At 45.9% G+C, this 25,731-nt stretch overlaps 1 protein-coding gene and 1 non-coding gene across 5 annotated transcripts in view; both read left to right on the top strand.

The window, feature by feature from the left end:
• Window positions 1-25,731, top strand: part of ATE1 (arginyltransferase 1) — a 90,572-nt gene that overhangs the window by 22,395 nt on the left and 42,446 nt on the right. For all 4 annotated transcript variants that reach the window (XM_049764471.1, XM_049764472.1, XM_049764473.1 and 1 more), the window contains exons 8-10: window positions 2,663-2,695; window positions 9,569-9,750; window positions 14,487-14,589. In XM_049764471.1, coding sequence (XP_049620428.1) covers window positions 2,663-2,695; window positions 9,569-9,750; window positions 14,487-14,589 — 318 coding nt within the window. The remainder of the gene's footprint in view (window positions 1-2,662; window positions 2,696-9,568; window positions 9,751-14,486; window positions 14,590-25,731) is intronic.
• Window positions 16,466-16,572, top strand: LOC125995363 (U6 spliceosomal RNA). Its single transcript, XR_007490902.1, has one exon. It is a non-coding gene; the product is annotated as a U6 spliceosomal RNA (small nuclear RNA).

The raw sequence follows: 25,731 nt of genomic DNA, 5'->3' as shown, positions 1-25,731 counted from the left end.
TCCAGGAGCTACAGACATAGCCAGTGACCCATGGTGAGGGGACAGTCCATGCCCTGTGGGTCCCCCTGAAACAAATGGACAGCTGAGTTGACACTTCAGAAACATCTGGAAAATGAGCTTCCCTCACTGTGCCATGGAAACTCCACAGGAGAAGCGCTGGTGGGCCTTGTGACTGGAAGCACGGGGAACATCTCACTGCTGTCGGGCCTCCTGATAGTTGTACCCTGCAAGGAGCACAGGCTGCTTTTCATTTCTGGAGGGTGAGAGACGCCTGCTGCTCCCAGCCAGTGGAGCACATTGTAGTGAGTGCAGGGCTCTTGCTATTAATGCCATCAGGCTCGTGCTGTTTTTAGGTTTGTTTTTCCCAGTTCAGCCCGAGGAGGCTCAAATTTTAGGCTCTGATCTGACAAGTGAACGCAGCTGACCACTGGCAAGCTGTCTCCACAAGGGAAGTTTGTGTTTTGTCTCTGTGCTGTGGCCATTCATTTTATGTGCCACCTAATTCTAGGCGACGGCCTGCTTGAAGAGCAATTATTGTTCTGGGAATTCACTGTAGAACCAGCTCCAGTTTGTGTCCTTCTCCCTGGTTCTGGCTGCACTGTGGGGAGTGGAATTGGGGGGGGGGGCATTCACCATTCAGCATGTCATGCAAACTGCACTTGCTCCTGGCAGGGTGCATGGATGGATTAGATGTGAGCCTGAAATGAATGTTTTTCTGTTGGTTTGTTTTTGGTTCTTGGCCTACAGTTGGTGGCGCTCAGTGGTTACTCCTGGCTCTGCACTTAGATTACTCCTAGCAGGCTCGGGGACCCTATGAGATGTCTGGCATCAAATTTGGTCGACCGTGTATAAGGCAAATGCTCTTGCTCGCTTCAGCCTCAGGAATGAAGTTTTTTGTTTTGTTTTGTTTTTTGTTTTGTTGTTTGGGTTACACCTGGCAGTGCTCAGGGGTTACTCCTGGCTCTACACTCAGAAATAGCTCCTGGCGGGTTCGGGGGACCATATGGGATGCTGGGATTCGAACCACCATCCTTCTGCATGCAAGGCAAATGCCTTACCTTCATGCTATCTCTCCGGCCCGGGAATGAAGTTTTGAAAGAGTTTTTCAGACATCTTGCAGGTTTGCTTTAATTATATTAGGAAGGTTCCAACAGTGGCACAAGTGGCTAGAGTCCATGTCTGGCTGTTTCCACACCGTTAGTTCCATTCCCAGGCCAGTATCTTGGGGGTATCCTTGGCCCCTGAGCACTGCTGAAATCACTCCTAGCAGGGTCAGGAGACCATACAGGATGCTGAGAATTGAACCTGGGTCTGTCCCGAGTTGGCTGCGTGCAAGACAAATGCCCTATATATATATAGGGTTCCACCCAGCAGTGCTCAGGGGAAAATATAGCTTTTGCTCAAAGTTATTGGAAACCAATGGGCCTCAGCATTAGTTCCTGGTGGTACATTCTGATGGTTTTACACAGTAGCAAGGCTCTGTGTAAAATAAAAATTTGAATCAAAATAAAAATTTCTGATCTTATTTATTTACTTTTTGGTTTCTGGGCCACACCCGGCAGTGCTCAGGGGTACTCTTGGCTCTGTGCTCAAAAATCGCTCCTGGCTGGCACAAGGGACCATATGGGATGCCAGGATTTGAATCACCCTCTGTCCTGGATCAGCTGCTTGCAAGGCAAATGCTCTACTGCTGTGCTATCTTCCGGCCCTATTTTTTTAATGAAAAAAAAAAAAATTGGGCTTATTTTTGGGTCACACCTGGCAGCGCTCAGGGGTTACACCTGGCTCTACACTCTGAAATCACTCCTAGCAGGGTCAGGAGACCATACAGGATGCTGAGAATTGAACCTGGGTCTGTCCCGAGTTGGCTGCGTGCAAGACAAATGCCCTACTGCTGTGCTATCACTCTGGCCTCAAAATTTCTGATTTTAAAATGAAGGCCCATGCATGCCTCCTTTTTCTCTACTGTTAGAGTTGGGAAGACTTTCAACTGGCACTTCTACTCCTGTTTATAGGAACGGGAGAGGATTATTTTATATTAAAAAAAAATCCAAGACCATAAAGACTGTACTTTGATTCTTAGTAGGATTATTTTATATCAGCCATACAAAAGCTTCCATTTTGGCCGATCTTGCACTTTCAGAAAGTTCTCTAGCCTTTTGTAGAAATGAATTATACTTTGATAATTACGTTCAAATATTCTTACAGCCTGCGCGGAGTTTGTGCTTTCTCCCCGGGCCTAGATCATATTAATTAACAATGTGACTTTGGTTTCTAGTTGTATTTCTATCCTGCTTTAGATTTTGGAGGGCATGGGGTCACCTGGCTCTGAGCTCTGGGGACCTTTTGGGTTGCCGGGATCTAACCCGGGTTAGCTGTGTGTAAAGCATGCACCCTCCCTGCAGTCCTGCTGCTTTAGACTAAATATCTCTTTTAGGTTTGAAGTATTGGATAGACTGATTTTTTTAAGGGAAATTCATATACAAACTTAAAAATGTTTATTGAATGACTTTTGATACATGAGATTGTGTGCTGAATGGGGCTGTTTGACTTCCCGTGCAGATCCTATCAGTTCTCTTCTGTGTGCTAACTTGTCCTTTCTCTGTCTTTCCTACGGCTTCTTTACTGGATGCTCGGTGACCCGGCTCATCTTTGACTACAGTTCACCAGGTTCCTCTGCAGCTCACCTCTGGAGGTAAGAGCCCGTGAGTTCTCTTCAAGCAAGTCATGCGTCTTTGATCATGTTCTGTTTTGTTTTGTTTTGTTTTGGGGCTACACTCTGTGGCAGCACTTGTGTTACTCCTGGCTCTGTGCTCAGAAATTGTTTCTGGCAGGTTGAGGGACCATATGGGATGCTGGGGATCTGTTAGCTACATGCAAGGCAAATGCCCTCTCCATTGTGCTATTGTTCAGGTCCCTGATCACAACCTTTAGTCAAGGTCCTCCTTAGCACCAGTCAGCGAATGCAGATAATTCTGGAAGGCCATGCTCATAGCTCATTCCTGGCTCTTCGCTCAGGGATCACTCCTGGTAGGGAGTGGCCTGGGTTATCTAATGGGGTTCTGGGGATTGAACTGGGGTGGCCTGGGGTATTTAATGGGGTTCTGGGGATTAACTGGGGTACAATGCGTACAAGGTAAGTATCTTATCCTCTATAATAGCCCTTGGCCCCAAATGCAGATGATGAAAGGAGTTTCTTTTTTCTTTTTGCTTTAATTATTTGATTTAAACACTGCAGTTACCAGGGTGTTCATAATACAGTTGGTTTTCTTCACAATTGCAAGGTTTTTTTTTTTTTTTTTTTTTTGGGCCACACCCGGTGACGCTCAGGGGTTACTCCTGGCTATGCGTTCAGAAGTCGCTCCTGGCTTGGGGGACCATATGGGACGCCGGGGGATCGAACCTCGGTCCGTCCTAGGCTAGCGCCGGTAAGGCAGGCACCTTACCTTTAGCGCCACCGCCCGGCCCCCGCAAGGTTTTTTTTATGATGGAGTTTCAGTAATGCCACATCCAACACCCTTTAACAGGGCACTCGGACACATTTCCCCCTACAGGTGCCCCCAGTTTCCTTCCTGCCCGCTCCTCTATCTGCCTCTGGAATAGACTTCTCTCTCTCTCTCTCTCTCTCTCTCTCTCTCTCTCTCTCTCTCTCTCTCTCTCTCTTTCTCTCTCTTTTTCTTTCTCTCTCCTCTCTCTTTCCTCTCTCTCTCTTTTTCTTTCTCTCTCCTCTCTTTCTCTCCTCTCTTTCCTCTCTCTCTTTCTTCTCTCTCTCTCTCTTCTCTCTCTCTCTCTCTCTCCTCTCTCTCCTCTCTCTCCTCTCTCCAGTCTTCTAGGATTCATTTAATAACCTTCAAGTACTAATATTTGTCTCTACTTGACTTTGAAGACAAATTTTCAACTGGAATGTAGCTGTTTAAGACTAGTTTTGTCTTTTTCTTCTTAGGATATTGGGTGTAGCTTATGCTTGGAATGATACAATCATACATCTACAGTTGCCACAAATCATGGCACTATTATACCATATGTTTCTTTTTTATTTTATTTTATTTTTGGTTTTTGGGCCACACCCGGTGGTGCTCAAGGGTTACTCCTGGCTGTCTGCTCAGAAATAGCTCCTGGCAGGCACAGGGGACCATATGGGACACTGGGATTTGAACCAACCACCTTAGGTCCTGGATCAGCTGCTTGCAAGGCAAACACCGCTGTGCTAACTTTCCTGGCCCGTGTTTCTTTTTTATTAAGTGAAGCAAAAACGTATTTTTATGGAAACAAAGTTAGAGAAGTATGAGGGGGAGAGAGAGACACATGTTCAAGAGAGAACTCTGGCTTCTCCAGTGGGGAAGAAGCTGGTTAAATGTTCGAAACCTATGTGTATTGAAACTCCATTCTTTGCTGAAAAACAGCAGGTGGAACAGTCCAAGCATGATTCTGGCATTTTCTAACTGACCCACTTTCTCCAGTTCATTCATAGTCAGGAGCTACATTCTACCTTGGCTCAATTGCCTTCTCTTGTCTGGGGCCCCAGTGGATTTGAGAACTACTCTGGCTGTCTCGAACTTAGCATTCTGCTTGGTGCCACAGTGCATGGACAGCACTGAGCCCCTTTTCTGGAATAAAAGAACATTAGCATAGTGACAACAAAATAGGTGAGGCTTGGCATTGGAAATGAGGATGAGGTCGGATAATTTTACTTTGCCCACCGAAAATGGCGTGTGTGTCACGTACCTTTGTCCTGGGTCCCACACAGATCTCAGCCACAGGACTCAGGTCACAGGAATCGCACCAGTAACTTGATCTGCAGCATTTGACGTTTGACCGGAGCCCAGTGTGAGCCCCCTGACTCCCCTCTGTGGCCCTGACCCCTTCCTGGTCCTGGAAGCCCAAGACTAATAGGGCTCATTAAGCTTTATGGGGAAAGTGCTTTTATCACCTCGTCAAGTCGGCCAGCGTATTTATTCCCCGCTATTCCAAAGGCTCCAATGGCTGTGGGCCCTGTGAGCTGCCTGTGCTCCTTCCCCTCCAGCCCTCCGCTGGGCGTCTCCCACACAGGCATCTTTTATCGATATTTCCAAGTCTGACTTCGGTTCTGGTGGCACCGCTGACAGATGTCTTCAATTAGCTGTAGGTGAATAAAAGGGAGTCTAGATGAGCGGCCCCAGATTCTTGGAATTCTCTCCCGAGTCAGGCTCAGCCAGCCCACCCAGTAGGGGGCAGTGTCAGTGCTCAGCTCGGAGGATGAGTGTCAGTCTTTGTCATTGAGGCATCTCTGAGGGCTTTGCCTTCTGTTTTTTGAGTGTAGGTTGGTTAGAATGATCTTCATTGACAAGGATCTGAGAGAGAAAGAGAGAGAGAGAGAGACAGAGACAGAGACAGAGACAGAGAGAGAGACAGAGAGAGAGAGAGAGAGAGAGAGAGAGAGAGAGAGAGAGAGAGAGAGAGAGAGAGAGAGAGAGAGAGAGAGAGAGAGAGAGACAGACACTGGGGTTAAGGCTTGGCTTGCCTGCGGCCATCCTTTCTATTCAACCTTTGAGCCATGTCCCAGAAACCCAAGCAAAACCAAATCCCCTAAACAGAAAGGAAACCTCCCTAAACAACAGAGACATCAAAAGTTTAACATGCAAGCCATTATCAGATTAATTCAGCATCTATTTAGTTTTGTGTATATAAGTAACACGCTGTTTCCTTGCCTTGTTTTAATTCTCACAGAGTCTCTGAGGTTTTGTTACAGGGGAAATGGAGAGTGCAGGGGTAGGTCAGATGGCCTCAACTCCCCTTTCAGTGCTCACTGAGCTCAGCTTCCCTTTCAGTGCTCACTGGTGTGTGCCTGTGATGTAATAGAAGGAGGGCTGGACTTGGGTCCCTGAGGACGCCCTTCAGGATGGTCTGGGATCTTGAAATGTCATTTGTAAACCTGATGACCCAGGACTTTCTAGCTGGGGCACTGTTGGTACTTGGGCTGAACAAATGTTTTTTTGGGTGGTGCTAAGTAGCTTGACTCTACTTGGTGGCAGTGGGCTGCTCTTCCCAAAGGCCAGGCTGTTCCTGATGGCCTGAGGTCAGAAAAGGAACCAGGTCCCTTTCTTTTCCCCAGTGGGGCCTTTAGAAAACCAGGCCCTGGGCAAGCAGGTTCGTCTGGAGAGCTGATGGTTGGGCCCCAGACTGACCAGTGAGAACTCTCAGTCTTCCAAAAGGCTGAAGGAGGAGAAGCACACCCCATGAAACCCTAACAAGGCAGCCCTTTTTGGGCTTAGAAGCATGCAGGAGCCCCAACCTAGGCAGTGGGTCCTCGTCAGTCCTTGACTGCTGAGTGCTCTTAGAGTACTATATCCGCTCAAGGGATTCTTGGCCAGCGGGGCTGGTGGTTCACTGTGAGAAACAGAATCTGGAGGTACCTTGGCCACCTGAACAGTGCAGGAGGGCCCCAGGACCCTTATCAGAGCCTCCCAAAGTCACATGATGCTGAGGGGAATCCTTGTGCTATCTCCTCTGCTTCAAAACATCAGTCTTGCATGCAGCCAACCCAGGTATCCCATATGGCCCCCTGAGCCTTCCAGGAGGGGTTCCTGAGCACAGAGCCAGGAGAAATCCCTGAGCAATGCTGGGTATGCCCCCCCCCCAAAAAAAAACAAACAAACATAAGTTTTGGTTGAAAATTCAGTTTGCTTTTGTATAATATACTTTCGTTGGTCCTTTGATCCTGATTCTGGATCTTGAAGCTCATTAAATCCTGGTTTGGAGCTTACTAACCTGTATGGAGAACCAAGAAGCTGGGGCTTCCATTTTCTTTATGAGCTTTTATAAAATAAATCATTGGGGCAGGAGTCATAGCATGACACAGAAGGGTGAATGCTTGCTTTGCACACAGCCATCCTAGGTTTGATCCCTGGCATCTAATATGGTCTCTGGAGCACAGCCAGGAATAACCCCTGAACCTTGCCAGGTATGGCCTGAAAAAAAAAAGTCACTAAATTGAAAATTTGAAATACAATAAAGGCTCAAAGTTAACAACAGAAAAGACCTTAATTTTTTTTTCTTACTCTGCACTAAAAATGCAGAAATAAGTTCCTTTCTTAATTGTATCACATGTATTATAAACTGCCATAAAATATCTCCTTGGTCATTTATAAAGTTCCAATTTTTGTCATTACAACACTTTATGTGTTAGGGTCAGCATTTTTGCTTCCTTTGAAATCGGGTAAGCCCCTTTTATTTCCTTTGAAATCATTAAGTTCCTAAGAATTGTGCTGTTGGAAATAAGATTGTTTGGAGTCATCCTTTAGTTTCACAAACTGAAGAGTTTGGAATTTACTGCTGAATAGACCTCGCTGCTCCTTTTGGACCCTGGTCCCGTGTGCTGTGTGACACAGAAGCAGTGGCCCATAGCAGGAGCACTGAATGGAAAGTTGGGCACTGCCCTTGTTAAAAGGTCCCCAAGTTGGCAGTCACACCTCGGGCAGGTTCCCTAACCCTCACTCCCACTTCCTCACTGAGAACGTCTGAGTATCTCAGAGGAAGAGGCCCTCAGCTTCCACTTCTTCTCAACATTCTAGCACTTTCTAGAATGTTAGATCCAGGTATTAACAAACGAAAACATATGTTTTAACAATATCGAACACACTGGGTTGATTTAAAATGTTAATATTTAAAGTGTTATAACAGTTATTCACTGTTATTTAAAGTGAATGAGAAAAATGGACATTTAAAAGGCCTCGGTTTGGGGCCGGGAAAGTAGTACCGAGGGTTAGATTCTCCTGTGGTCTATGGGTGATGTTCGTTCCATTCTAGGCCCTGTGTGTGGTTTCCCTCAAGCACCACGAGGAGTGACCCAGTCACATCTCTCTGACTCATCAGTCACTTCTTAATAGAAAACAGGTTGAAAAGAAAAGGACGATAGCCACATGTTAAGAAACATAAGGGGAGAAGGAAGCAAAAAACTTCTATTGTTTGCATGTCACTTGACTTCCTGGCTTCGGGTAAAAAGGGAATATTCCGCAAGTAAGCTGACTTTCGGATGGGCGATTAATTGGCTCAGAAAGCATGAAAAAGGCAGTGAGTGACGTTAGGGCTGATGACCAATTTGAGCCAGTTTGTAAACTCTGGGTTTGCAGTTATTGCCTCTAGATTTGGGATTTCTGCATTTTCTCATCGCTGACCAGTCAGAGCTGATTCTTTGTGCATCTAGTTTGGGTGGGCAGATCCCTGGCTTTCTCTGCACTGAGATTTGGTCACGATGGTCTTGGTTAGACTCAGCAGACCAGGGAAATGAAGGCAGGCAATGAAAGGTTCAGGGAACCAAAGGAAAAATAATGAGAACTGGAAGTGGAGAAGGCCCATGCAGCTAAGCACTATTGCATGCACGCAGGTGGGATTCACACATACTTAGGGCCAGTGGAGTATCTGGTTATTTTTCAGATGATTCGCATTGAGTCTGTACTGATTTTCCTGAGTGAATGAGAGACAATAGGTTTAAGCTGCCCTAAAATGGTGCGCTCAGTCGAAACCATGGGAGAATTGAGATGAACTCCCGTCATCCGGTTTGCTTTTGACCTGAAGGTTTTCTGCTTTTTTTTTTTTTTTTTTTTTTTGGTTTTTGGTTTTTGGGCCACACCCGGTGATGCTCAGGGGTTACTCCTGGCTATGCGCTCAGAAGTCGCTCCTGGTTTGGGGGACCATATGGGACGCCGGGGGATCGAACTGTGGTCCGTCCTAGGCTTTTGGGCCACACCCGGTGATGCTCAGGGGTTACTCCTGGCTATGCGCTCAGAAGTCGCTCCTGGTTTGGGGGACCATATGGGACGCCGGGGGATCGAACTGTGGTCCGTCCTAGGCTAGCGCAGGCAAGGCAGGCACCTTACCTCTAGCGCCACCGCCCGGCCCCGGTTTTCTGCCTTTTGACTGACTGCCCAGCAGCTTTTCTCATTCCATGTCTGTTTCTGTCTGCCCCTGTGTCTGTCCCGTGCTTGTCCCCATGTCTTTGCTGCTTGATCTCTGCTCCTGGCGATCTGCCTTCCTCCAAGCCATAGGCCTGTCCTTGAAAAGGTGCTTTTCACACAAACATGTTTGCTTCCTGCTAGAGGCTCGGATCACCTGGTTTTGACAATAGGCCTTAACAGTGTAGATTGGGCACTAGGCCTGTGTGGACGGCACCTGGTTTGGCCTGGGGCACTGGGGCTGGAACATTCAGAGCTTGGCTCACTCAGCCCACTCCTCTCTGCTCTCTGTCCTGTGCACTCACCTTTCCTTGCCCAGCTTTGCTCTGGAACAGGAAGGAAAATAATTTCATATTTTATTTCCTTTCCCTGCAAAACTTAAGTTCCAGCCGGCCCATTTGAAGACAGGTTGGGAATAGCACAGGTGGCGTGTTTGTGCCTGTGGGGTTGGAATTTCCTCAAGCAAGGCTGAGCGTGGCTGTTGATGAGGCTGGAGGAAGAGGAGAAAGAGGAAGAGGGGGAGAGAGAGTGAAGGAGGAGAAACTGCCAGCTTCCGCTCTTGCTGGAAGGAAATGGGTGGTGGGTGAGAGGCTGGATGGTGACCTGGGTCCCTGACAGTAGCCTTCCCATGTCTCTAGGCTGAGACCCCTCCATCAGGCCCCCCGTGCGGCTTCGGCTCCTTCCACCAGCAGTACTGGCTGGACGACAGGCTGGTGGCAGTGGGTGTTCTGGACATCCTGCCCCGCTGCGTCTCCTCCGTGTACCTCTACTACGACCCCGACTACTCGTTCCTGTCCCTGGGGATCTACTCTGCGCTGCGGTAAGAGCCCATGGGGTGTGGGGGGCTGGGCCCTGGTTCGTCTCCCCATGTGATTCTAGGCCAAGTCGTGGGGTTCCCTGTCTCACATGGACAGGGGCTTCCAGGCCTTTACCACTGAAGCCTGCTGGGATTCTTTAGCTTCTTTTAAAAACTTGCATGAACTTAACCTTAAAATCTTCCCTCCAGTTTGTGGCTGGAGAGCTGGTACAGTAGGTCAGTGCCCATCTTCAGTATCCTGGAGCCTGAGATGCAGTACAGCCCAAAGAAATGCTTTTAATTTTTTTTTTCTTTTTTTCTTTTTGGTTTTTGGGTCACACCTGGCAGTGCTCAGGGTTACTCCTGGCTCTGTGCTCAGAAATCATCCCTAGCAGGCTCGAGGGACATATGGCATGCCAGGATTTGAACTACCATCCATCTGTGTGCAAGGCAAATGTCCCATCATTGTGCTATCTCTCCGGTCCCTATTTTTTTATTTTTGGTTTTTGGTCCACACCCAGCAGTGCTCAGGAATTACTCCTGGCTCTACACTCAGAAATCGCTCCTGGCAGGCTTGGGGGACCATATGGGATGCTGGGATTCGGACCACTGTCTTTCTGCATGCAAGGAAAACGCCCTACTTCCATACTATCTCTCCGGCCCCAATTTTTTTAATTGTTTTTGTTTTTGTTTTTTTTGGCCACACCCATTTGATGCTCAGGGGTTACTCTTGACTAAGCACTCAGAAATTGCCCCTGGCAGGGCTGGAGAGATAGCATGGAGGTAAGGCGTTTGCCTTTCATGCAGGAGGTCATCTGTTCGAATCGAATCCTGGTGCTCCATATGGTCCCCTGTGCCTGCCAGGAGCAATTTCTGAGCCTGGAGCCAGGAATAACCCCTGAGCACTGCTGGGTGTGACCCAAAACCACACACACACACACACACACACACACACACACACACACACAAAAGAGAAAAGAAATTGCCCCTGGCTTGGGGGGACCATATGGGACGCCAGGGGATCGAACCAAGGTCCTTCCTTGGCTAGCGCTCGCAAGGCAGACACCTTACATCTAGCGCCACCTCACTGGCTCCAATTTTTAAATTTTTTTTTAAAGCTTTTTGGGGTCACATTTAGCCATGATCAGGGTTTCCTCCTGGTTCTGCACTCAGACATTACTCCTGGTGGTGCTTGGGGAAACAAACCCAGGTTGATTGCATGTAAGGCAAATAAATGCCCACTCTGCTGTGCTATTGCTCAGGTCCATAAATACCTTTTATTCTTATATTTAAACAATTTTTTTTCATCATTTTGGGGTTGGGTGGGCCACCACAGGTGGCACTCAGGGGTTACTCCTGGCTCTACACTCCTGGCAGGCTCAGGAGACCATTTGGGACCATATGGATACTGGGGATTGAACCCAGTCTGTTCAGGGTAGGCTGCATGCAAGGCAAATACCCTACCTCTGTGATATTGCTCTTGACCCCCAGAAATATTTTTTGTTTGTTTGTTTTGGGGTCATACCCAAATGGTGTTCCTGGCTCTGTGCTCAGACATCACTCATGGCAGGCACGGGGGATGATATGGGATGCCGGGATTCGAACCACCTTCTGTCCTAGATCAGCTGCATGCAAGGCAAACATCCTATTGCTGTTCCATCTCTGGATCCCAGAAATACTTTTATTTATTTATTTATTTATTTTTTGGTTTTTGGGCCACACTTCGCTATGCGCTCAGAAATTGCCCCTGGCTTGGGGGACCATATGGGATTCCGAGGGATTGAACCACGGTTCATCCTAGGTCACTGTCCCTTCCTTCCTTCCTTCCTTCCTTCCTTCCTTCCTTCCTTCCTTCCTTCCTTCCTTCCTTCCTTCCTTCCTTCCTTCCTTCCTTCCTTCCTTCCTTCCTTCCTTCCTTCCTTCCTTCCTTCCTTCCTTCCTTCCTTCCTTCCTTCCTTCCTTCCTTCCTTTTTCTTTCTTCTTTTCTTTCTTTCTCTCCTTCCTCCTGTTCTTTTTCCTCTCCTCTCCTCTCCTCTCCTCTCCTCTCCTCTCCTCTCCTCTCCTCTCCTCTCCTCTCCCCTCCCCTCCCCTCCCCTCCCCCTCCCCTCCCCTCCCCTCCCCTCCCCTCCCCTCCCCTCCCCTCCCCTCCCCTCCCCTCCCCTCCCCTCCCCTCCCCTCCCCTCCCCTCCCCTCCCCTCCCCTCCCCTCTCCCTCCCCTCCCCTCCCCTCCCCTCCCCCTCCCCCCCTCCCCCCTCCCCTCCCCTCCCCTCCCCTCCCCTCTCCTCTCCTTCTGCCACACCTGGCGACACTCAGGGGTTGCTCCTGGCTCTGGGGTCAGAAATCACTCCTGGCAGGCTCGGTGGACCATATAGGATGCCGGGATTCAAACCACCATCTGTTCTGGATCAGCTGTGTGTAAGGCAAAAGCCCTACCACTGTGCTATCTCTCTGGCCCCTCTTTTCTTTTTTCTTTACTTTTGTGTCTGATAATCATTTTATATCATGCTGTCATTCATTTTGAGATGATTTCTTATTGTCTATGTGATTTTTTTTTTTTTTTTTTTTTTTTGGTTTTTGGGCCACACCCGGTCACGCTCAGGGGTTACTCCTGGCTATGCGCTCAGAAGTCGCTCCTGGCTTGGGGGACCATATGGGACGCCAGGGGATCGAACCGCGGTCCGTCCTAGGCTAGCGCAGGTAAGGCAGGCACCTTACCTTTAGCGCCACCGCCCGGCCCCATCTATGTGATTTTTTTTCTCTCTTTTTTTTATTTTTGTTTTTGGGCTATACCTGGCAAGGCTCAGGACTTACTCCTGGCTTTATGCTCAGAAATTACTCCTAGCAGGCTCAGGGGACCATATAGGATGTCAGAGATCAAACCTGGGTTGGTTACATAAAAGGCAAACACCCTACCCTCTGCTGTTGTTTCTACTCTCTCCCCTTTAAGTGTATAGTTGAAGTTAAGCAAATGATTTTCTCTAGGGGCCAGAGCAATAGTGCAGCTGGTGGGCTTTTGCCTTGTGTGATTGACTTAGGTTCTATCCTGATATGGTTCTTCGATCACTCCTGGAGGAATTCTGAGCCAGTAGTAAGCTCTGAGTATCGCTGGTGTGGTCCCCAAACCAAAACAACACACATTTTTCTCTCTGGATTTTAAGCATTCATCGTTACTTAAGAAAAGACAAAGAAAGAAAAACATTGAAGAAACAAACAAACCAAACAAACAACTTTTCTCCTACTTTAGAAATGTGCTGATGATTTGCTTTCAACTCCCAAAGACAACCAACCATTCATTCAACTGGGCAAGTAGGGTGAAGTTCTGTGCCCAGATTTATCCGGATACAAATTAAAACCTCCTCAAGCATCAACTTTGTTGACAACTTTTTTGGGGGGGATCTAAGTAATAATCCTTTTTATGCCAACAAATAGAGAAAAAGTGGTTAGATTAAAATGATTTTTTTTTTGGTTCAGCCTTTTTGGAAAATATGAATATTTCTCCAAGAAAGTAGAAATTGAGCTTCTATTCGACCCAGTAATACACTCTTGGGAATATATCCGAGGAGCCCAAACTCAATGTAGAAAAGCCCTCTGCACTTCTATGCTCTCTGCAGCACTATTCTAGATCCAAGATCTGAAAGCAGCCCAAGTGCTGGAGAAAGGATGAGTGGATGAAAAAACTGTGGTACATTTACACCAGAGACTATTACACAGTCTTCAGGACAAAAGAAGTCATGAAATTTGCTTAGACATGGAGAGTTTCACGCTGAGTGAAATGAGCCAGAGGGAGAGTCACAGACATGAATGATAATATCATGCAGGATATTTTAAAAAACAAAACAGAATGAAAACATAACATGAAAATAAAATTCAAAGACAATAGACATGAGATCCAGGAAGACTGGTCCATGGTAGGAAGCTTGTCACAAAGGCACAGGGAGTTGGGGGAATGCATTTGTTCAATTTGTAGTTTTGGGGGGTTTCTTTAGTTTTTTTTGGTGTCTCTAATAAAATTCATCTTACAATGATTTTTTTTTCTTCTGGGTCACACCTGGCAGTGCTCAGGGGCTATTCCTGGCTCCAGGCTCAGAAATTGCTCCTGGCAGGCACGGGGGACCATATGGGATGCTGGGATTCGAACCGATGACCTGCATGAAAGGCAAATGCCTTACCTCCATGCTATCTCTCCGGCCCCATATTACAGTGATTTAAAAATTATTTTTCCAGGGCCAAGTGAGAGTACAGTGGGGAGGGCTTGTTTCTTTACATGCAACCAGCCCAGGCTCAATGCCTGGCACCCCATATAGTTCCCTGACCATTACCAGGAGTAATCCTAAGTGCAGAACCAGGAGTAACCCTTGAGCATCTCTGGGTGAGGCACCCCCCAAAAACAAAATAGCTTTTCTTCAAGACTGCATTCTTTTTTTTTTTCTTTTTGGATCACACCCTGTGACACTCAGGGGTTACTCCTGGCTATATGCTCAGAAATTGCTCCTGGCTTGGGGGACCATATGGGACTCTGGGGGATTGAACTAAGGTTCGTCCTAGATCAGCCACATGTAAGGCAAATGCCCTATTGCTGTGCTATTGCTCCAGCCCAAGATTGCACTCTTGTGTTGATTGTAGCCCCCCCCCCAAATCATTGGATTTTTAATAGCTTATTTATATCAAAATTTGGTAAATATTTATCATAAAATTACTTTATTCTTGAAACAGTGAAACTGGAATCAACTCTACCTTCATCTTTCTTCTTCTTTTGGCAGAGAAATTGCTTTTACCAGGCAACTTCATGAGACGAGTTCATGTCAACTCAACTATTATTACATGGGCTTCTACATTCATTCCTGTCCCAAGATGAAATACAAGGTAAAAACTGATTGTTGTATTTGTCTGCTCCAGATTCAGGAGCTAAAATTCATGCTCCCATTATTCCTCATTCACATTCACATTAAATAACTTGTGTATTTCTCAGGTAAATAACTGACTGTAATTTTGTAGTATCAAACTAGTCAGATAAACTTCTTTATCGCCTAGAACACGGGTATTTGATTTTGCCAAAGGTTAGTCTATAGGCTTATTTGCAAAGAAATCCTGAATCCTCTAGAACTTTCAGCAGGACTCTGCTTATGGGGTGGAGGTGGGGGGCGTCACACCCTGTGCTAGTTATTGCCCCACTCAGTTTTCATTCTGTTTCCTTTGGATTCAATTTTAGAAAAAAAGGGTGTGCGATTTAAGCAGTTATTCACCATCTGCAAATATTTGTTCGCTTTTCATTAAGTTTCAGTGACTCTGCAGTAAAGATATTTATTTGTCTTGGGCATGGTCTGGAGACATTGCTGGTCCCTTGTTACTGCTGTCAACTCTAACCAGTATGACAGCTGGAAGCCTCAACTCTTCCTTAAACATCTTATCTGGGGGGAAAACTGGGGTATCTGGTGGCCTAAAACCAGGTCACTGGAGTGGTCTGGTAAGTCGCCTCATAAGTGATGGATTTGCTATACTAGTTTTGGATCATGAAGGATTTAGCTGGAAGGGAGGAGAAGCCCAAGAGTAGAAGGATTCAGGGTGAAGGAACATGCTAGGTCTGCCATGTTGGCACATGAAGAAGTGAGCTGAGAGCTATGAAGACCTCAAATGCTCCCTCAGGCACTTCAAGAGTGGGGAGTCATTAGAGGTGTCAGTCCCAAGAGTGTGACCTGTATAAACAAAAGAAGAAATGTATTTCTTTTTTTTTTTTTTGGTTTTTGGGTCACACCCGGTGGTGCTCAGGGGTTACTCCTGGCTGTCTGCTCAGAAATAGCTCCTGGCAGGCACAGGGGACCATATGGGACACCGGGATTCGAACCAACCACCTTTGGTCCTGGATCGGCTGCTTGCAAGGCAAATACCGCTGTGCTATCTCTCCGGGCCCGGAAGAAATGTATTTCATGTGCAAATTATCACCTACTCCTGTAGATCTGCTTCCATGAGCCAGCAATGACAGATATACTTTATTTTATCTGGGCCCCACTTTAACACCTTTGGAACTATTCTGAAACAAACCCAGGGTATCACTTCATCTGTCAGTATTTTAGTATATACTTCTAAAAAAGTCTTTGATATCACTTTATCTGTCAGTATTTTAGCCTATGTATTCCTATATATTCCAAACATAAAAGAGTACTTTGAAAACAACCACAATTGCATTGGACACCACCCCCAGATATTTATGCTGGTTCTATATATCCTATATCTAGTCAGTGTTCAAATTTTCTCAGTTATTGCTCAGCATTTGTGTTATTTTTATTTGGGAAAGGGAACAAACATCAGGCAATGCTGAGAACTATAAAGTTGGTGTGTTCTGGGGCTATTCCCAATATTCTTGGGGACCATAGGTGCAGGGAACAGAATCTCCTATGTACAAAGCCTGTGTTTAGCTCTTGGAGTTAGGCCTCTTGTCCCACTAATTCCTTTTATAGCTTGTTGTTTGACTCAGAGTCCCAGAATGTCTGTTCACTATATCTGCTCTGTCTGTTAAATCTTTTTTTATATAATTTAAAAAAAATTTTTTGAGGGCCCGGAGAGATAGCACAGCGGTATTTGCCTTGCAAGCAGCCGATCCAGGACCAAAGGTGGTTGTTTCAAGTCCCAGTGTCCCATATGGTCCCCCGTGCCTGCCAGGAGCTATTTCTGAGCAGACAGCCAGGAGTAACCCCTGAGCACCGCTGGGTGTGACCCCCCAAAAAAATTTTTTTTTGAAAGCGTGCTCGCTTCAGCAGCACATATACTAAAATTGGAACGATACAGAGAAGATTAGCAAGGCCTGTGCGCAAGGATGACACGCAAATTCATAAAGCGTTCCATATTTAAAAAAAATTTATTGAAACCATTGTGATTTACAAAGTCCTTCACAGTTGGGTTTTAGACACACATGAATCAGGGCCAGTCCCACCATCAGTGTCCACCTTCCTCCATCAATGTTCCCCAAGTACATCCCATACATCCCTCCTGCCCCCCAACCTGCCAGTATAACAGGCCCATATTAAATTTAGATGGTTAAAGTTTGGGTCTCTTGATTCCATTGTTGCCTTTGGCTTAGATATTTAGTTATGTTCTTTCTTTCTTTTTTTTTAACAGTACCAATGCATCTGAGACTGCTTGGTCCCTGGTTTCCATCCTTTCTTAAATCTTTTTCATCTATTTCCTTTTCACTCGTTACCTATGTGATTGAATATGGTGGTGATGCATGCTTCTAAGGTGTTCATTTGAATTCCAGTAGGGAGGTAAATGATGATTCTGTTATTTATTAGAAGTGAACAGATTCCTTAATTTTCTTTTTTTTTTTTGTTTTTTTTTTTTTGGGTCACACCGGTGGTGCTCAGGGGTTACTCCTGGCTGTCTGCTCAGAAATAGCTCTGGGCAGGCACGGGGGACCATATGGGACACCGGGATTTGAACCAACCACCTTTGGTCCTGGATCAGCTGCTTGCAAGGCAAACACCGCTGTGATATCTCTCCGGGCCCAGATTCCTTAATTTTCTACTATAATAGCACGATTTACCAAGCTGTTTATAATACAGTTATTTCAAGAATTAGATGTTCAGACACCAGTCCCACCTCCAGTGGAATCTTCTCTTCTCCAGTGTCTCCAGTTTCCCTGCCACCACCATAGACCATCTCCTCGCAGGCAAAATTTCATTTCATCTTGTTCCAACACAAAGGCAAATGTAATTATCAAAACTTAGATCAATAAGGGTTAATTTGAAGTAATTGTTTTATCATGCATGGTATTACTAAAGTAATGTTTCCTAAATATCTAAGGATTTACTGAGCTGTGGTTGGTGCTAGTATGCACCAAGCTAGTATGAGCTTGGTGGGTGCTGAGGACCTTTCCCATCAGCTTTCCTGTGATAATACTGGGATGACACTACTATAAAATGTTGAGGTGTCCAGGATCTATCGATCTGAAACGAATTTGGTAACTGGGAAGTTTGATAAGTTTGATAAGTTGCAGAGCTGGCCTGTTTCTCTCAGAGGATGTAGGAGGTGGTGCTGGGCTGCCATAGTTTAGCCAGAAAGGGGAATCTGTCTCCTGACCCCTTTCTCAGAAGGTCACAGTAGGATCAGTCTAGACTGGGTGACCTGGAACGGATCAAAGATCATTATTTTCTTTTGGACCTTAGTGGAGGATCTGGGTTTTTTTTCACCAAGAAGATGGCAGGTGTGGGCAAAGGCTGCTGGACTAGGGTTAGGTGGTGGATTTGGGTTTTTGGGGCTTTAGGCCATCCAAGTAAATGTATTCTTAAGGTGGTTATGAGAGAAGGTCTGACACTGAAAGCCAGAATGTCGTTCTCAGCACAGCCTGCTGGTGTTTGGAGTACCTCTTTAGAGCTCGGATTGAAATACCTTGTAAGATGACCTGTAATCCATAACAAGGTTTTTTTTTTTTGGGTGGGGAGGCACACCCAGCAACGCTCAGGGGTTACTCCTGGCTCTGTGCTCAGAAATTGCTTCTGACAGGCTCAGGGGACCATATAGGATGCCAGGAATTGAACCCGGGTTTGTACCAGGTCAGCAAATACCTTACCTCTGTGCTATCTCTCTCGCCCCAACAGGATTTCTTTTTTTTTTTTTTTTTTTTTTTTTTGGTTTTTGGGCCACACCCATTTGACACTCAGGGGTTACTCCTGGCTATGCGCTCAGAAATCACCCCTGGCTTCGAGGGACCATATGGGATGCAGGGGGATCAAACCGCGGTCCATCCTACGGTAGCGCTTGCAAGGCAGACACCTTCCCGGCCCCAGGATTTCTTTAACAGTTCCTTTAGTACCTGAAAAATGGATCTACTAAAGAAATGTAAACATTTCTTATAAAGAAATAAATAAAGAAAATGTAAACATAATGTAAACATTATGTAAACATAAAGAAAATGTAAACATGCATCTTCTGTATGGAAAGAAAAAACAGCTGTTTTTTGATTTCTAAAAAGCACTAAATTGGCATCATCTTTATTACTATTTTTTTGTTTCTAGATTGTCATGGTGTTCGCTCTGAATTATTTGTTCAGTGTCAAAATGCTTTCGAACTCATGGGATGGTAATACAGCTTTAAGACCAAACACAGCTCTGGCCACCTTACATATTCATTTTCCTTTTTAAAACCTAAGTCACTGAGGTCAGCAGTAAATTTCATGTCTCTGCTGCTTAGAGCTGGATTTACTCCCTGGTATCAGAAAAGAGGGCAGTGGAGAGCCAGAAAGATACTATTTTGAGGAACAGACTTGGAAATGAGCAGGCATAGTTTGGGTGCTATCACTTCAAATACAGACTGACCTGTCTTTTACCTGAGTAAAGCTAACACTGAAGCCAGTGTCTCCAAGAGGGAATTTCTGCCTGACCTTTTGAGGGTCAACTTGTCTTCTTTTCCAACATGAATCTCAAGGAAAATCACTAGTGGAACTGGGAATCTCAGGGAAAGCTTTCCTTGACTTACTTCCATACTGTTTACTCTTGTCTGCAAGAAGCAAAGCTGACTAGTCAGCACACAGATGTTGCTGGTTTGGAGGGATAGGCCTGGAAAACAAGGTAAGGGCTGACGTGTGTGTCGGGACAGCCACCCCCTGCCGCCTGCAGGATCAAGGCAAATAACAACATCAAGGTAAAAAGAAAATTAATATTTCATGCTAAGCATTTGAGTGGTGTCATGAGTTTTAGTAGCCAAATGAGGTAATAATTAGTCATTTCAGCTTGTGATTCTGCATATTGCTGCTGTCCTGCTGAGAGATCCAAGTGTTAAGTCTTCCCAAGTGGTACCTAGTATTATTTGCTGGCATTTTTTAGGAAGCATGGATATGTTGTTCTTTTTTTTTTTTTTTTTTTTTTGGTTTTTGGGTCACACCTGGCAGTGCTCAGGGGTTATTCCTGGCTCCAGGCTCAGAAATTGCTCCTGGCAGGCACAGGGGACCATATGGGGCGCCGGGATTCGAACCGATGACCTCCTGCATGAGAGGCAAACGCCTTACCTCCATGCTATCTCTCCGGCCCCGGATATGTTGTTCTTAGTATATTGTCTACGGTGTAAGTTCTTTGTAAAATACTGCTCAACTTTCTGTTACTTTTTCACTCATTGTTGAGAGAATCGATATTAATGAATAAAAAATATAAGATTTTTTGAAAAAAAATTTTTTTGGCCACACCCGGTGATGCTCAGAGGTTACTCCTGGCTTGGGGGGACCATATGGGACTCAAGGGAATTGAACTGCAGTCTGACCTAGATCAGCTGCATGCAAGGCAAATGCCCTACCGCTGCACCACCACTTCAGTCCCTGAAAATGTTTTTTTTTTTTAATTTTGTTTTGAAAATGTTTTTCAATAACATAATTGGAATTCCAGTTCCTCATTTCCAAATCCTGGAAATCAGTATGTAGTGGGACTTTGGAAACACTGTTGAAACTCATAAAACTTAGATTGAGCCCAGACTTGAAAGAAAATATCAGGACTTAGTTTAGCTATTCAGAAAAAAAATTTACATTTTTTCCCCACCCCAGTGAGTACATCTTATATCTCTCAGAGTAAATAAATGTGAAAATATGTGATGTAGTTAGTGATTTTGTGGATATTATTGTAACAGTGATAAAATATTTAAATGTTCAAACCATCATTTTCAGGCATGGTTATTTGAACTCTGTTCAATCCTTTAAAAAACATGCAGGTTTTACTTTTTTTTTTAGAGGGGGGCCACATCCGTTTGATGCTCAGGGGTTACTCCTGGCTAAGTGCTCAGAAATTGCCCCTGGCTTGGGGGGACCACATGGGACACGGGGGATCGAACCGCTGTCCTTCCTTGGCTAGTGCTTGCAAGGCAGACACCTTACCTCTAGTGTCACCTCACCGGCCCCTGGTTTTACTTTTTATGTTTTAAAAAAAAATTGCTTCCTTTGCTTTATGATTTAAGATGTCATTTTAGTAACTTAAGAAATAGAACTTTTTGGGGCTGGAGAGATAGCACAGCAGTGTTTGCCTTGAAAGCAGCCGATCCAGGATCTAAAATGCTTTAGAACTCATGGATGGTAATACAGCTTTAAGACCAAACACTGGCTACCTTACATATTCATTTTCCTTTTTAAAATCAAAGTCACTGAGGTCAACAGTTTCTCTTATCCTGTACTTAGTTATTTTAGTGGTAGTGACACCTGGCAGTGCTCACAGCTGGCTCAGGGATTACTCCTGATGGTGCATAAGAACCGTGTGGGATATGGGGGATCGAACCTGGGTTGGTCAAATGCCAGACAAGCTCCCAACCTGCTGTGCTATTGTTCTGGCCCTCTTTTACCCTGAATTTGGAAAGATCTTGTGATTTGCACTGCTTGAATGGGATTCCATGGAAGGAATCCTCTGGAACTTCAGGCCTTGGGCTTAAAAACACTGGCCGAGTGGTGGGGGGTGTAGTTGTTGTAATACCTTGGCATGCTGGAGGTCAACCAGAGGCCCTAGGGGGTTATCCTGGACACACATCTCCTTCATCCCCCAACCAAAAATACAAATGGGAGGGCAGGAAGATGTTGATGTAATGACAGTTGGACTGGGATACACCATCTAGACATGCCCCTTATTATGCTGGATATACAAAGGAAAAATTGGACCATTGTGAGGGGGCCCAGGATAGTGACCAGAGCAGGGCCTGCCAGTCCATGGGGAGCTGGAGAGCTGCTGCCTGCTTTGCATCTATCCCTTTATATCTCTCTTGAACCTAGGACTAGTTGCCACTCCACCTTCCCAAATACCTGAGGCTGGTGGCGGTAGCCTTAGTCATTTCATCCGTCACATTTGTGCCTTTTTTGTCTGTACCTCTGAGTGAAGTGACTCAGAGGAGCAGAAGCTCTGGATGGTGGGAGGGACTTTTCTTCCTGACACACTGTGGAGGGAGGACCTCCATGGCCGCCTGTTTGATTTTATTCTGCTTCATCACTAGGATTTATTTAAGAATATTTATTATTATTTTGGGTTTGGGCTACACACAGTGGTGCTCAGGGTTTACTCCTGGCTCTGCGCTAAGAGATTGCTCCTGGCAGGTTCAAGGGACTTTATGGGGTGGCGGGGATCTAATCCAGGTTGGCTGTGTGCAAGGCAGATGCCTTATCCATTGTGCTATTGCTCTGGCCCCAACACCAAAAAAAATTTTTTTTTTTGGTTTTTGGGTCACACTCAGCAGTGCTCAGGGGTTACTCCTGGTTCTATGCTCAGAAATCGCTCCTGGCAGGCTCAGGGGACCATATGGGATACCAGGATTCAAACCACCATCCTTCTGCATGCAAGGCAAACACCTTACCTCTATTGCTATCTCTCCGGCCCCCTACCACTAGAATTTTTTTTTTTTTTTTTGGTTTTTGGGTCACATCCGGCAGTGCTCAGGGGTTACTCCTGGCTGTCTGCTCAGAAATAGCTCCTGGCAGGCACGGGGGACCATATGGGACACCGGGATTCGAACCAACCACCTTTGGTCCTGGATCGGCTGTTTGCAAGGCAAACGCCGCTGTGCTATCTCTCTGGGCCCACCACTAGAATTTTTTTTTTTTTTTTTTTTTTTGTGGTTTTTGGGTCACACCCGGCAGTGCTCAGGGGTTATTCCTGGCTCCAGGCTCAGAAATTGCTCCTGGCAGGCACGGGAGGACCATATATGGGACGCCGGGATTCGAACCGATGACCTCCTGCATGAGAGGCAAACGCCTTACCTCCATGCTATCTCTCCGGCCCCCCACCACTAGAATTTTTAAAATTAATTTTAGAAACTGTGAGTTGTCTAATTTGTATTTATTGATGGAATAATATATACTCTATAGTTTATAATATGCTCTATAGTTTACATAGTTATTTTTATAATTAAGCCCTGGGTTAAATATACTGATATCGTCTCCTGAAGCCTTTCAAAAATGAATATCATTGTGTTACCAGCGTATTTGTTATTTAAATGTAAAGTTGAGTTTATAATTCTTTCATTTGATTGCTTCCCTCCTGCCTTTTGGAATGACTCAATTCTATTGGAAAGGGAAGGTTGGGACATAGAGAAGTAGTGTTGGGTATAATTTCAACCATTTCTTCTTGGGGCTGTCTGTCTCTCAGCGTGCTATTCTGAGGCCCCTCTGTGATCTGACGGAGGTGTTTTGACCGAGCTCTTTCTCCAGACTTGTCTGCAGGCCAAAGTAAGCAGTGACTTCAGGCAGCCAGCCGTGGTATCATGACAGGGCCAGACATCAGATAGCTGAGCCATCGGGAAGGTTCTGCATGTCAGAAGGGAAACAAAAGGCTCATTCATGTGTGATGAATCATTCCTCAGCCCGGTACCTCGGCATGCTTGTGGTCAGCCAGCGCCCCTGGGACCCTGAGGAGTTAGTTGGCCTCCAAGAGAAGGTGGTTGGCATCACTCTTTGAAAAGTGCCTAATTCCCTCCCTCAAACAAAAAAAGTTTCTAGAACTGTGTCTTCAGACTCCTACTACCGAATTCCCCAAGCTCCTAAGTCCTTCAGCTTCCTGACCAGACAAATTAGCCAATGTTATTTTACTCCAGTCTTGCAGCCGGGTGATTCATGTGGGTGCATGTGGGGTGACTTTGCTGCTGCTGGTCTGGAAGAAACACAAATGATCTCATCAGTTACCCGCAGCAGGACCCAAACATTGGGGGGGGTTTGATGCAGCATCTATTTCTCTTGATGTGAAATAGCCAAAGAATTTGACATAGTAAAAAGAAGGAGGAGGAGGAGTGTAACCCTGTCCCCAGCCCCCTTTTACCTAACCTCTTCTTTTGAGATGTTAATCCCACATGGATGATGAGACCTGCCCACACCTGGGATGGGAGGGCTATTTTAAATAAAGAATAAGAGAGTCTGTGTGGGGAAAGGCAAGAGAGGAGCAGCAAAAAGAAAAGAGGGGGCCAGCAGAAAGCTTAGCAGAGAAGCAGCAGAGAGCTCATCAGGAGAAGAGATGAGTTAGGCAGACATGGTGCAGAGGCTACATATGGCAGAGGCAGGGCCCTGGAATAAAAGCAAGCTAGCAAGCTGACTCCAATGAAACTTTAACTGACTGCTTGTGAATTATTTCTCCGCCATTATTCTGCATCATCAGACCAATCTGCCTGAGGGGTTAGAAACACAGTGCCTAGGGCAGCCTCACCCAACGCGTGGACTTTATACTTTATATTTTAATTCAACAGAGGAGGAGGAGGAGGAGAAGGAGAAGAAGAACTGACCACTGAGTAATTTTAATAAGGGTCTATTGATGCCTTCTAGAGGGGAAGGACTTCACAATCATCTCAAATTCTTGTTTCTAAACTAGGGCCTTGTGGAATTTTGCCACGTTAGAGACATAGCAGTTTCCTGTTTTGGGGGGTGAACACTCTTAGTGGTGCTTAAGGGGTAACCTCATTCATGTCTGTTAAGGGTCATGCAGTGCCAGGGATCAAACATGTGTCATGCAGGAAGTCCCCCCATCTGACCTGTCACTCAGCTTCTCTGAAGATATTCTGTCACAGTTTTGTGTTTTCGTGGTTAGAAACATAGCACAGAGGTTAAGGCACTTGTTTGGCTTGTCAGTGACCCCAGTTTGATCCCTGACATCAAATATAGCACTCAGAGCACTGCCAGGTGTGTTCCCTGTGCACAGAGCAGACAGCCAGGAGTAATCCCTGAGCACCGCCAGGTGTGACCCAAAAACAAACAAACAAACAAACAAACAAAAAGAAAAAATAATAATATTAGGACCGGAGAGATAGCACAGAGACATTTGCCTTGCAAACTGCCGATCCAGGACCAAAGGTGGTTGGTTCTAATCCCGGTGTCCCATATGGTCCCCCATGCCTGCCAGGAGCTGTTTCTGAGCAGACAGCCAGGAGTAACCCCTGAGCACCGCCTGTTGTGGCCCAAAAACCAAAAAAAAAAAAAAAAAAAGAGAGAGAAAAAAAAGAAAAAGATACTAAACGCCTGTAAATGGCATTGTTTATCAGCTCTCTGATGGCGTGTATTACCTTTCATTTTGGAAGCCTCAAATGCTTGCAGATGTGGGAGTAACTGATTTTCATCTATTCAAGATAATTCTTCTTTGCTGGTCCTTGTCACTCATGGACTGGAAATAACCTCTGGATTTGTCCCTTACCTGTTCTCCATCAGGTCTTTTCTCCTCGCTAAGACTTTGGGTTTCAGGGAGAAGCTGCTTGTGGTTTTGGTTTCCACAACTAGTCTATCTGCCTGCTGCTCTCTTTTGCTAATGAGCAGAGAACTTGTGATGGAAGTTTTTGTTTGTTTGTTTGTTTTTGGGCCACACCGGGTGGTGTTCAGGGGTTAATCCTGGCTGTCTGCTCAGAAACAGCTCCTGGCAGGCATGGGGTACCATATGGGACACCGGGATTCGAACCAACCACCTTAGGTCCTGGATTGGCTGCTTGTGAGGCAAACGCCACTGTGCTATCTCTCCGGGCCCGTGATGGAAGTTTTATTTCCTTTAATCTGTGTGGATTATTTCCTAGAAGCTTTCAGACCTGCACTCCCCATTGAGGAATAGCAGCATGTTTAATCTCATTCCTTTATTCCCATCCTTCTCCTCCCTCCACAGTGAAATAGAAACATGACACAGTCTCTACTTCCTAACCTTTGAAAAACATCTGTCCCCTCTGAAACTTCTGGAAGGGGCTGATGCCTGGGCTATGTTCACAGCTGCCCAAGAAAGAGCAAAGGCTGCTTACTCCAGCCCCATTCTCAGGCTGCAGGTATATTATTTTACCCTGGGACTTCCCTGCCTCTGTGCTTTGCGTTCTCTTTCCCATTCTTTCTCTCTCCTGCAGTGCCAGAGAAGTGACCCCTTCACTGTGCCAATTGTCACTTCCCGGGTGCAGTCCTGCCAGAAGTGACCCCCGCCCACTGTGTACCAGCTGTCACTTCCCAGCGCTCCAACACTGTGGCCATCAGTGTCAATGGTGGCCGGGGGAGCTGGTTGGATACAGACCTTGATGGCTGCTTCCCTGAACACACAATCTGATCTGTTT

This window comes from Suncus etruscus, chromosome 17, assembly GCF_024139225.1.
Source record: "Suncus etruscus isolate mSunEtr1 chromosome 17, mSunEtr1.pri.cur, whole genome shotgun sequence".
Classification (NCBI taxonomy): domain Eukaryota; kingdom Metazoa; phylum Chordata; class Mammalia; order Eulipotyphla; family Soricidae; genus Suncus; species Suncus etruscus.
The sequence above is the reverse complement of the archived record's forward strand: the minus strand, read 5'-3'. Positions and strand labels throughout refer to the sequence as shown.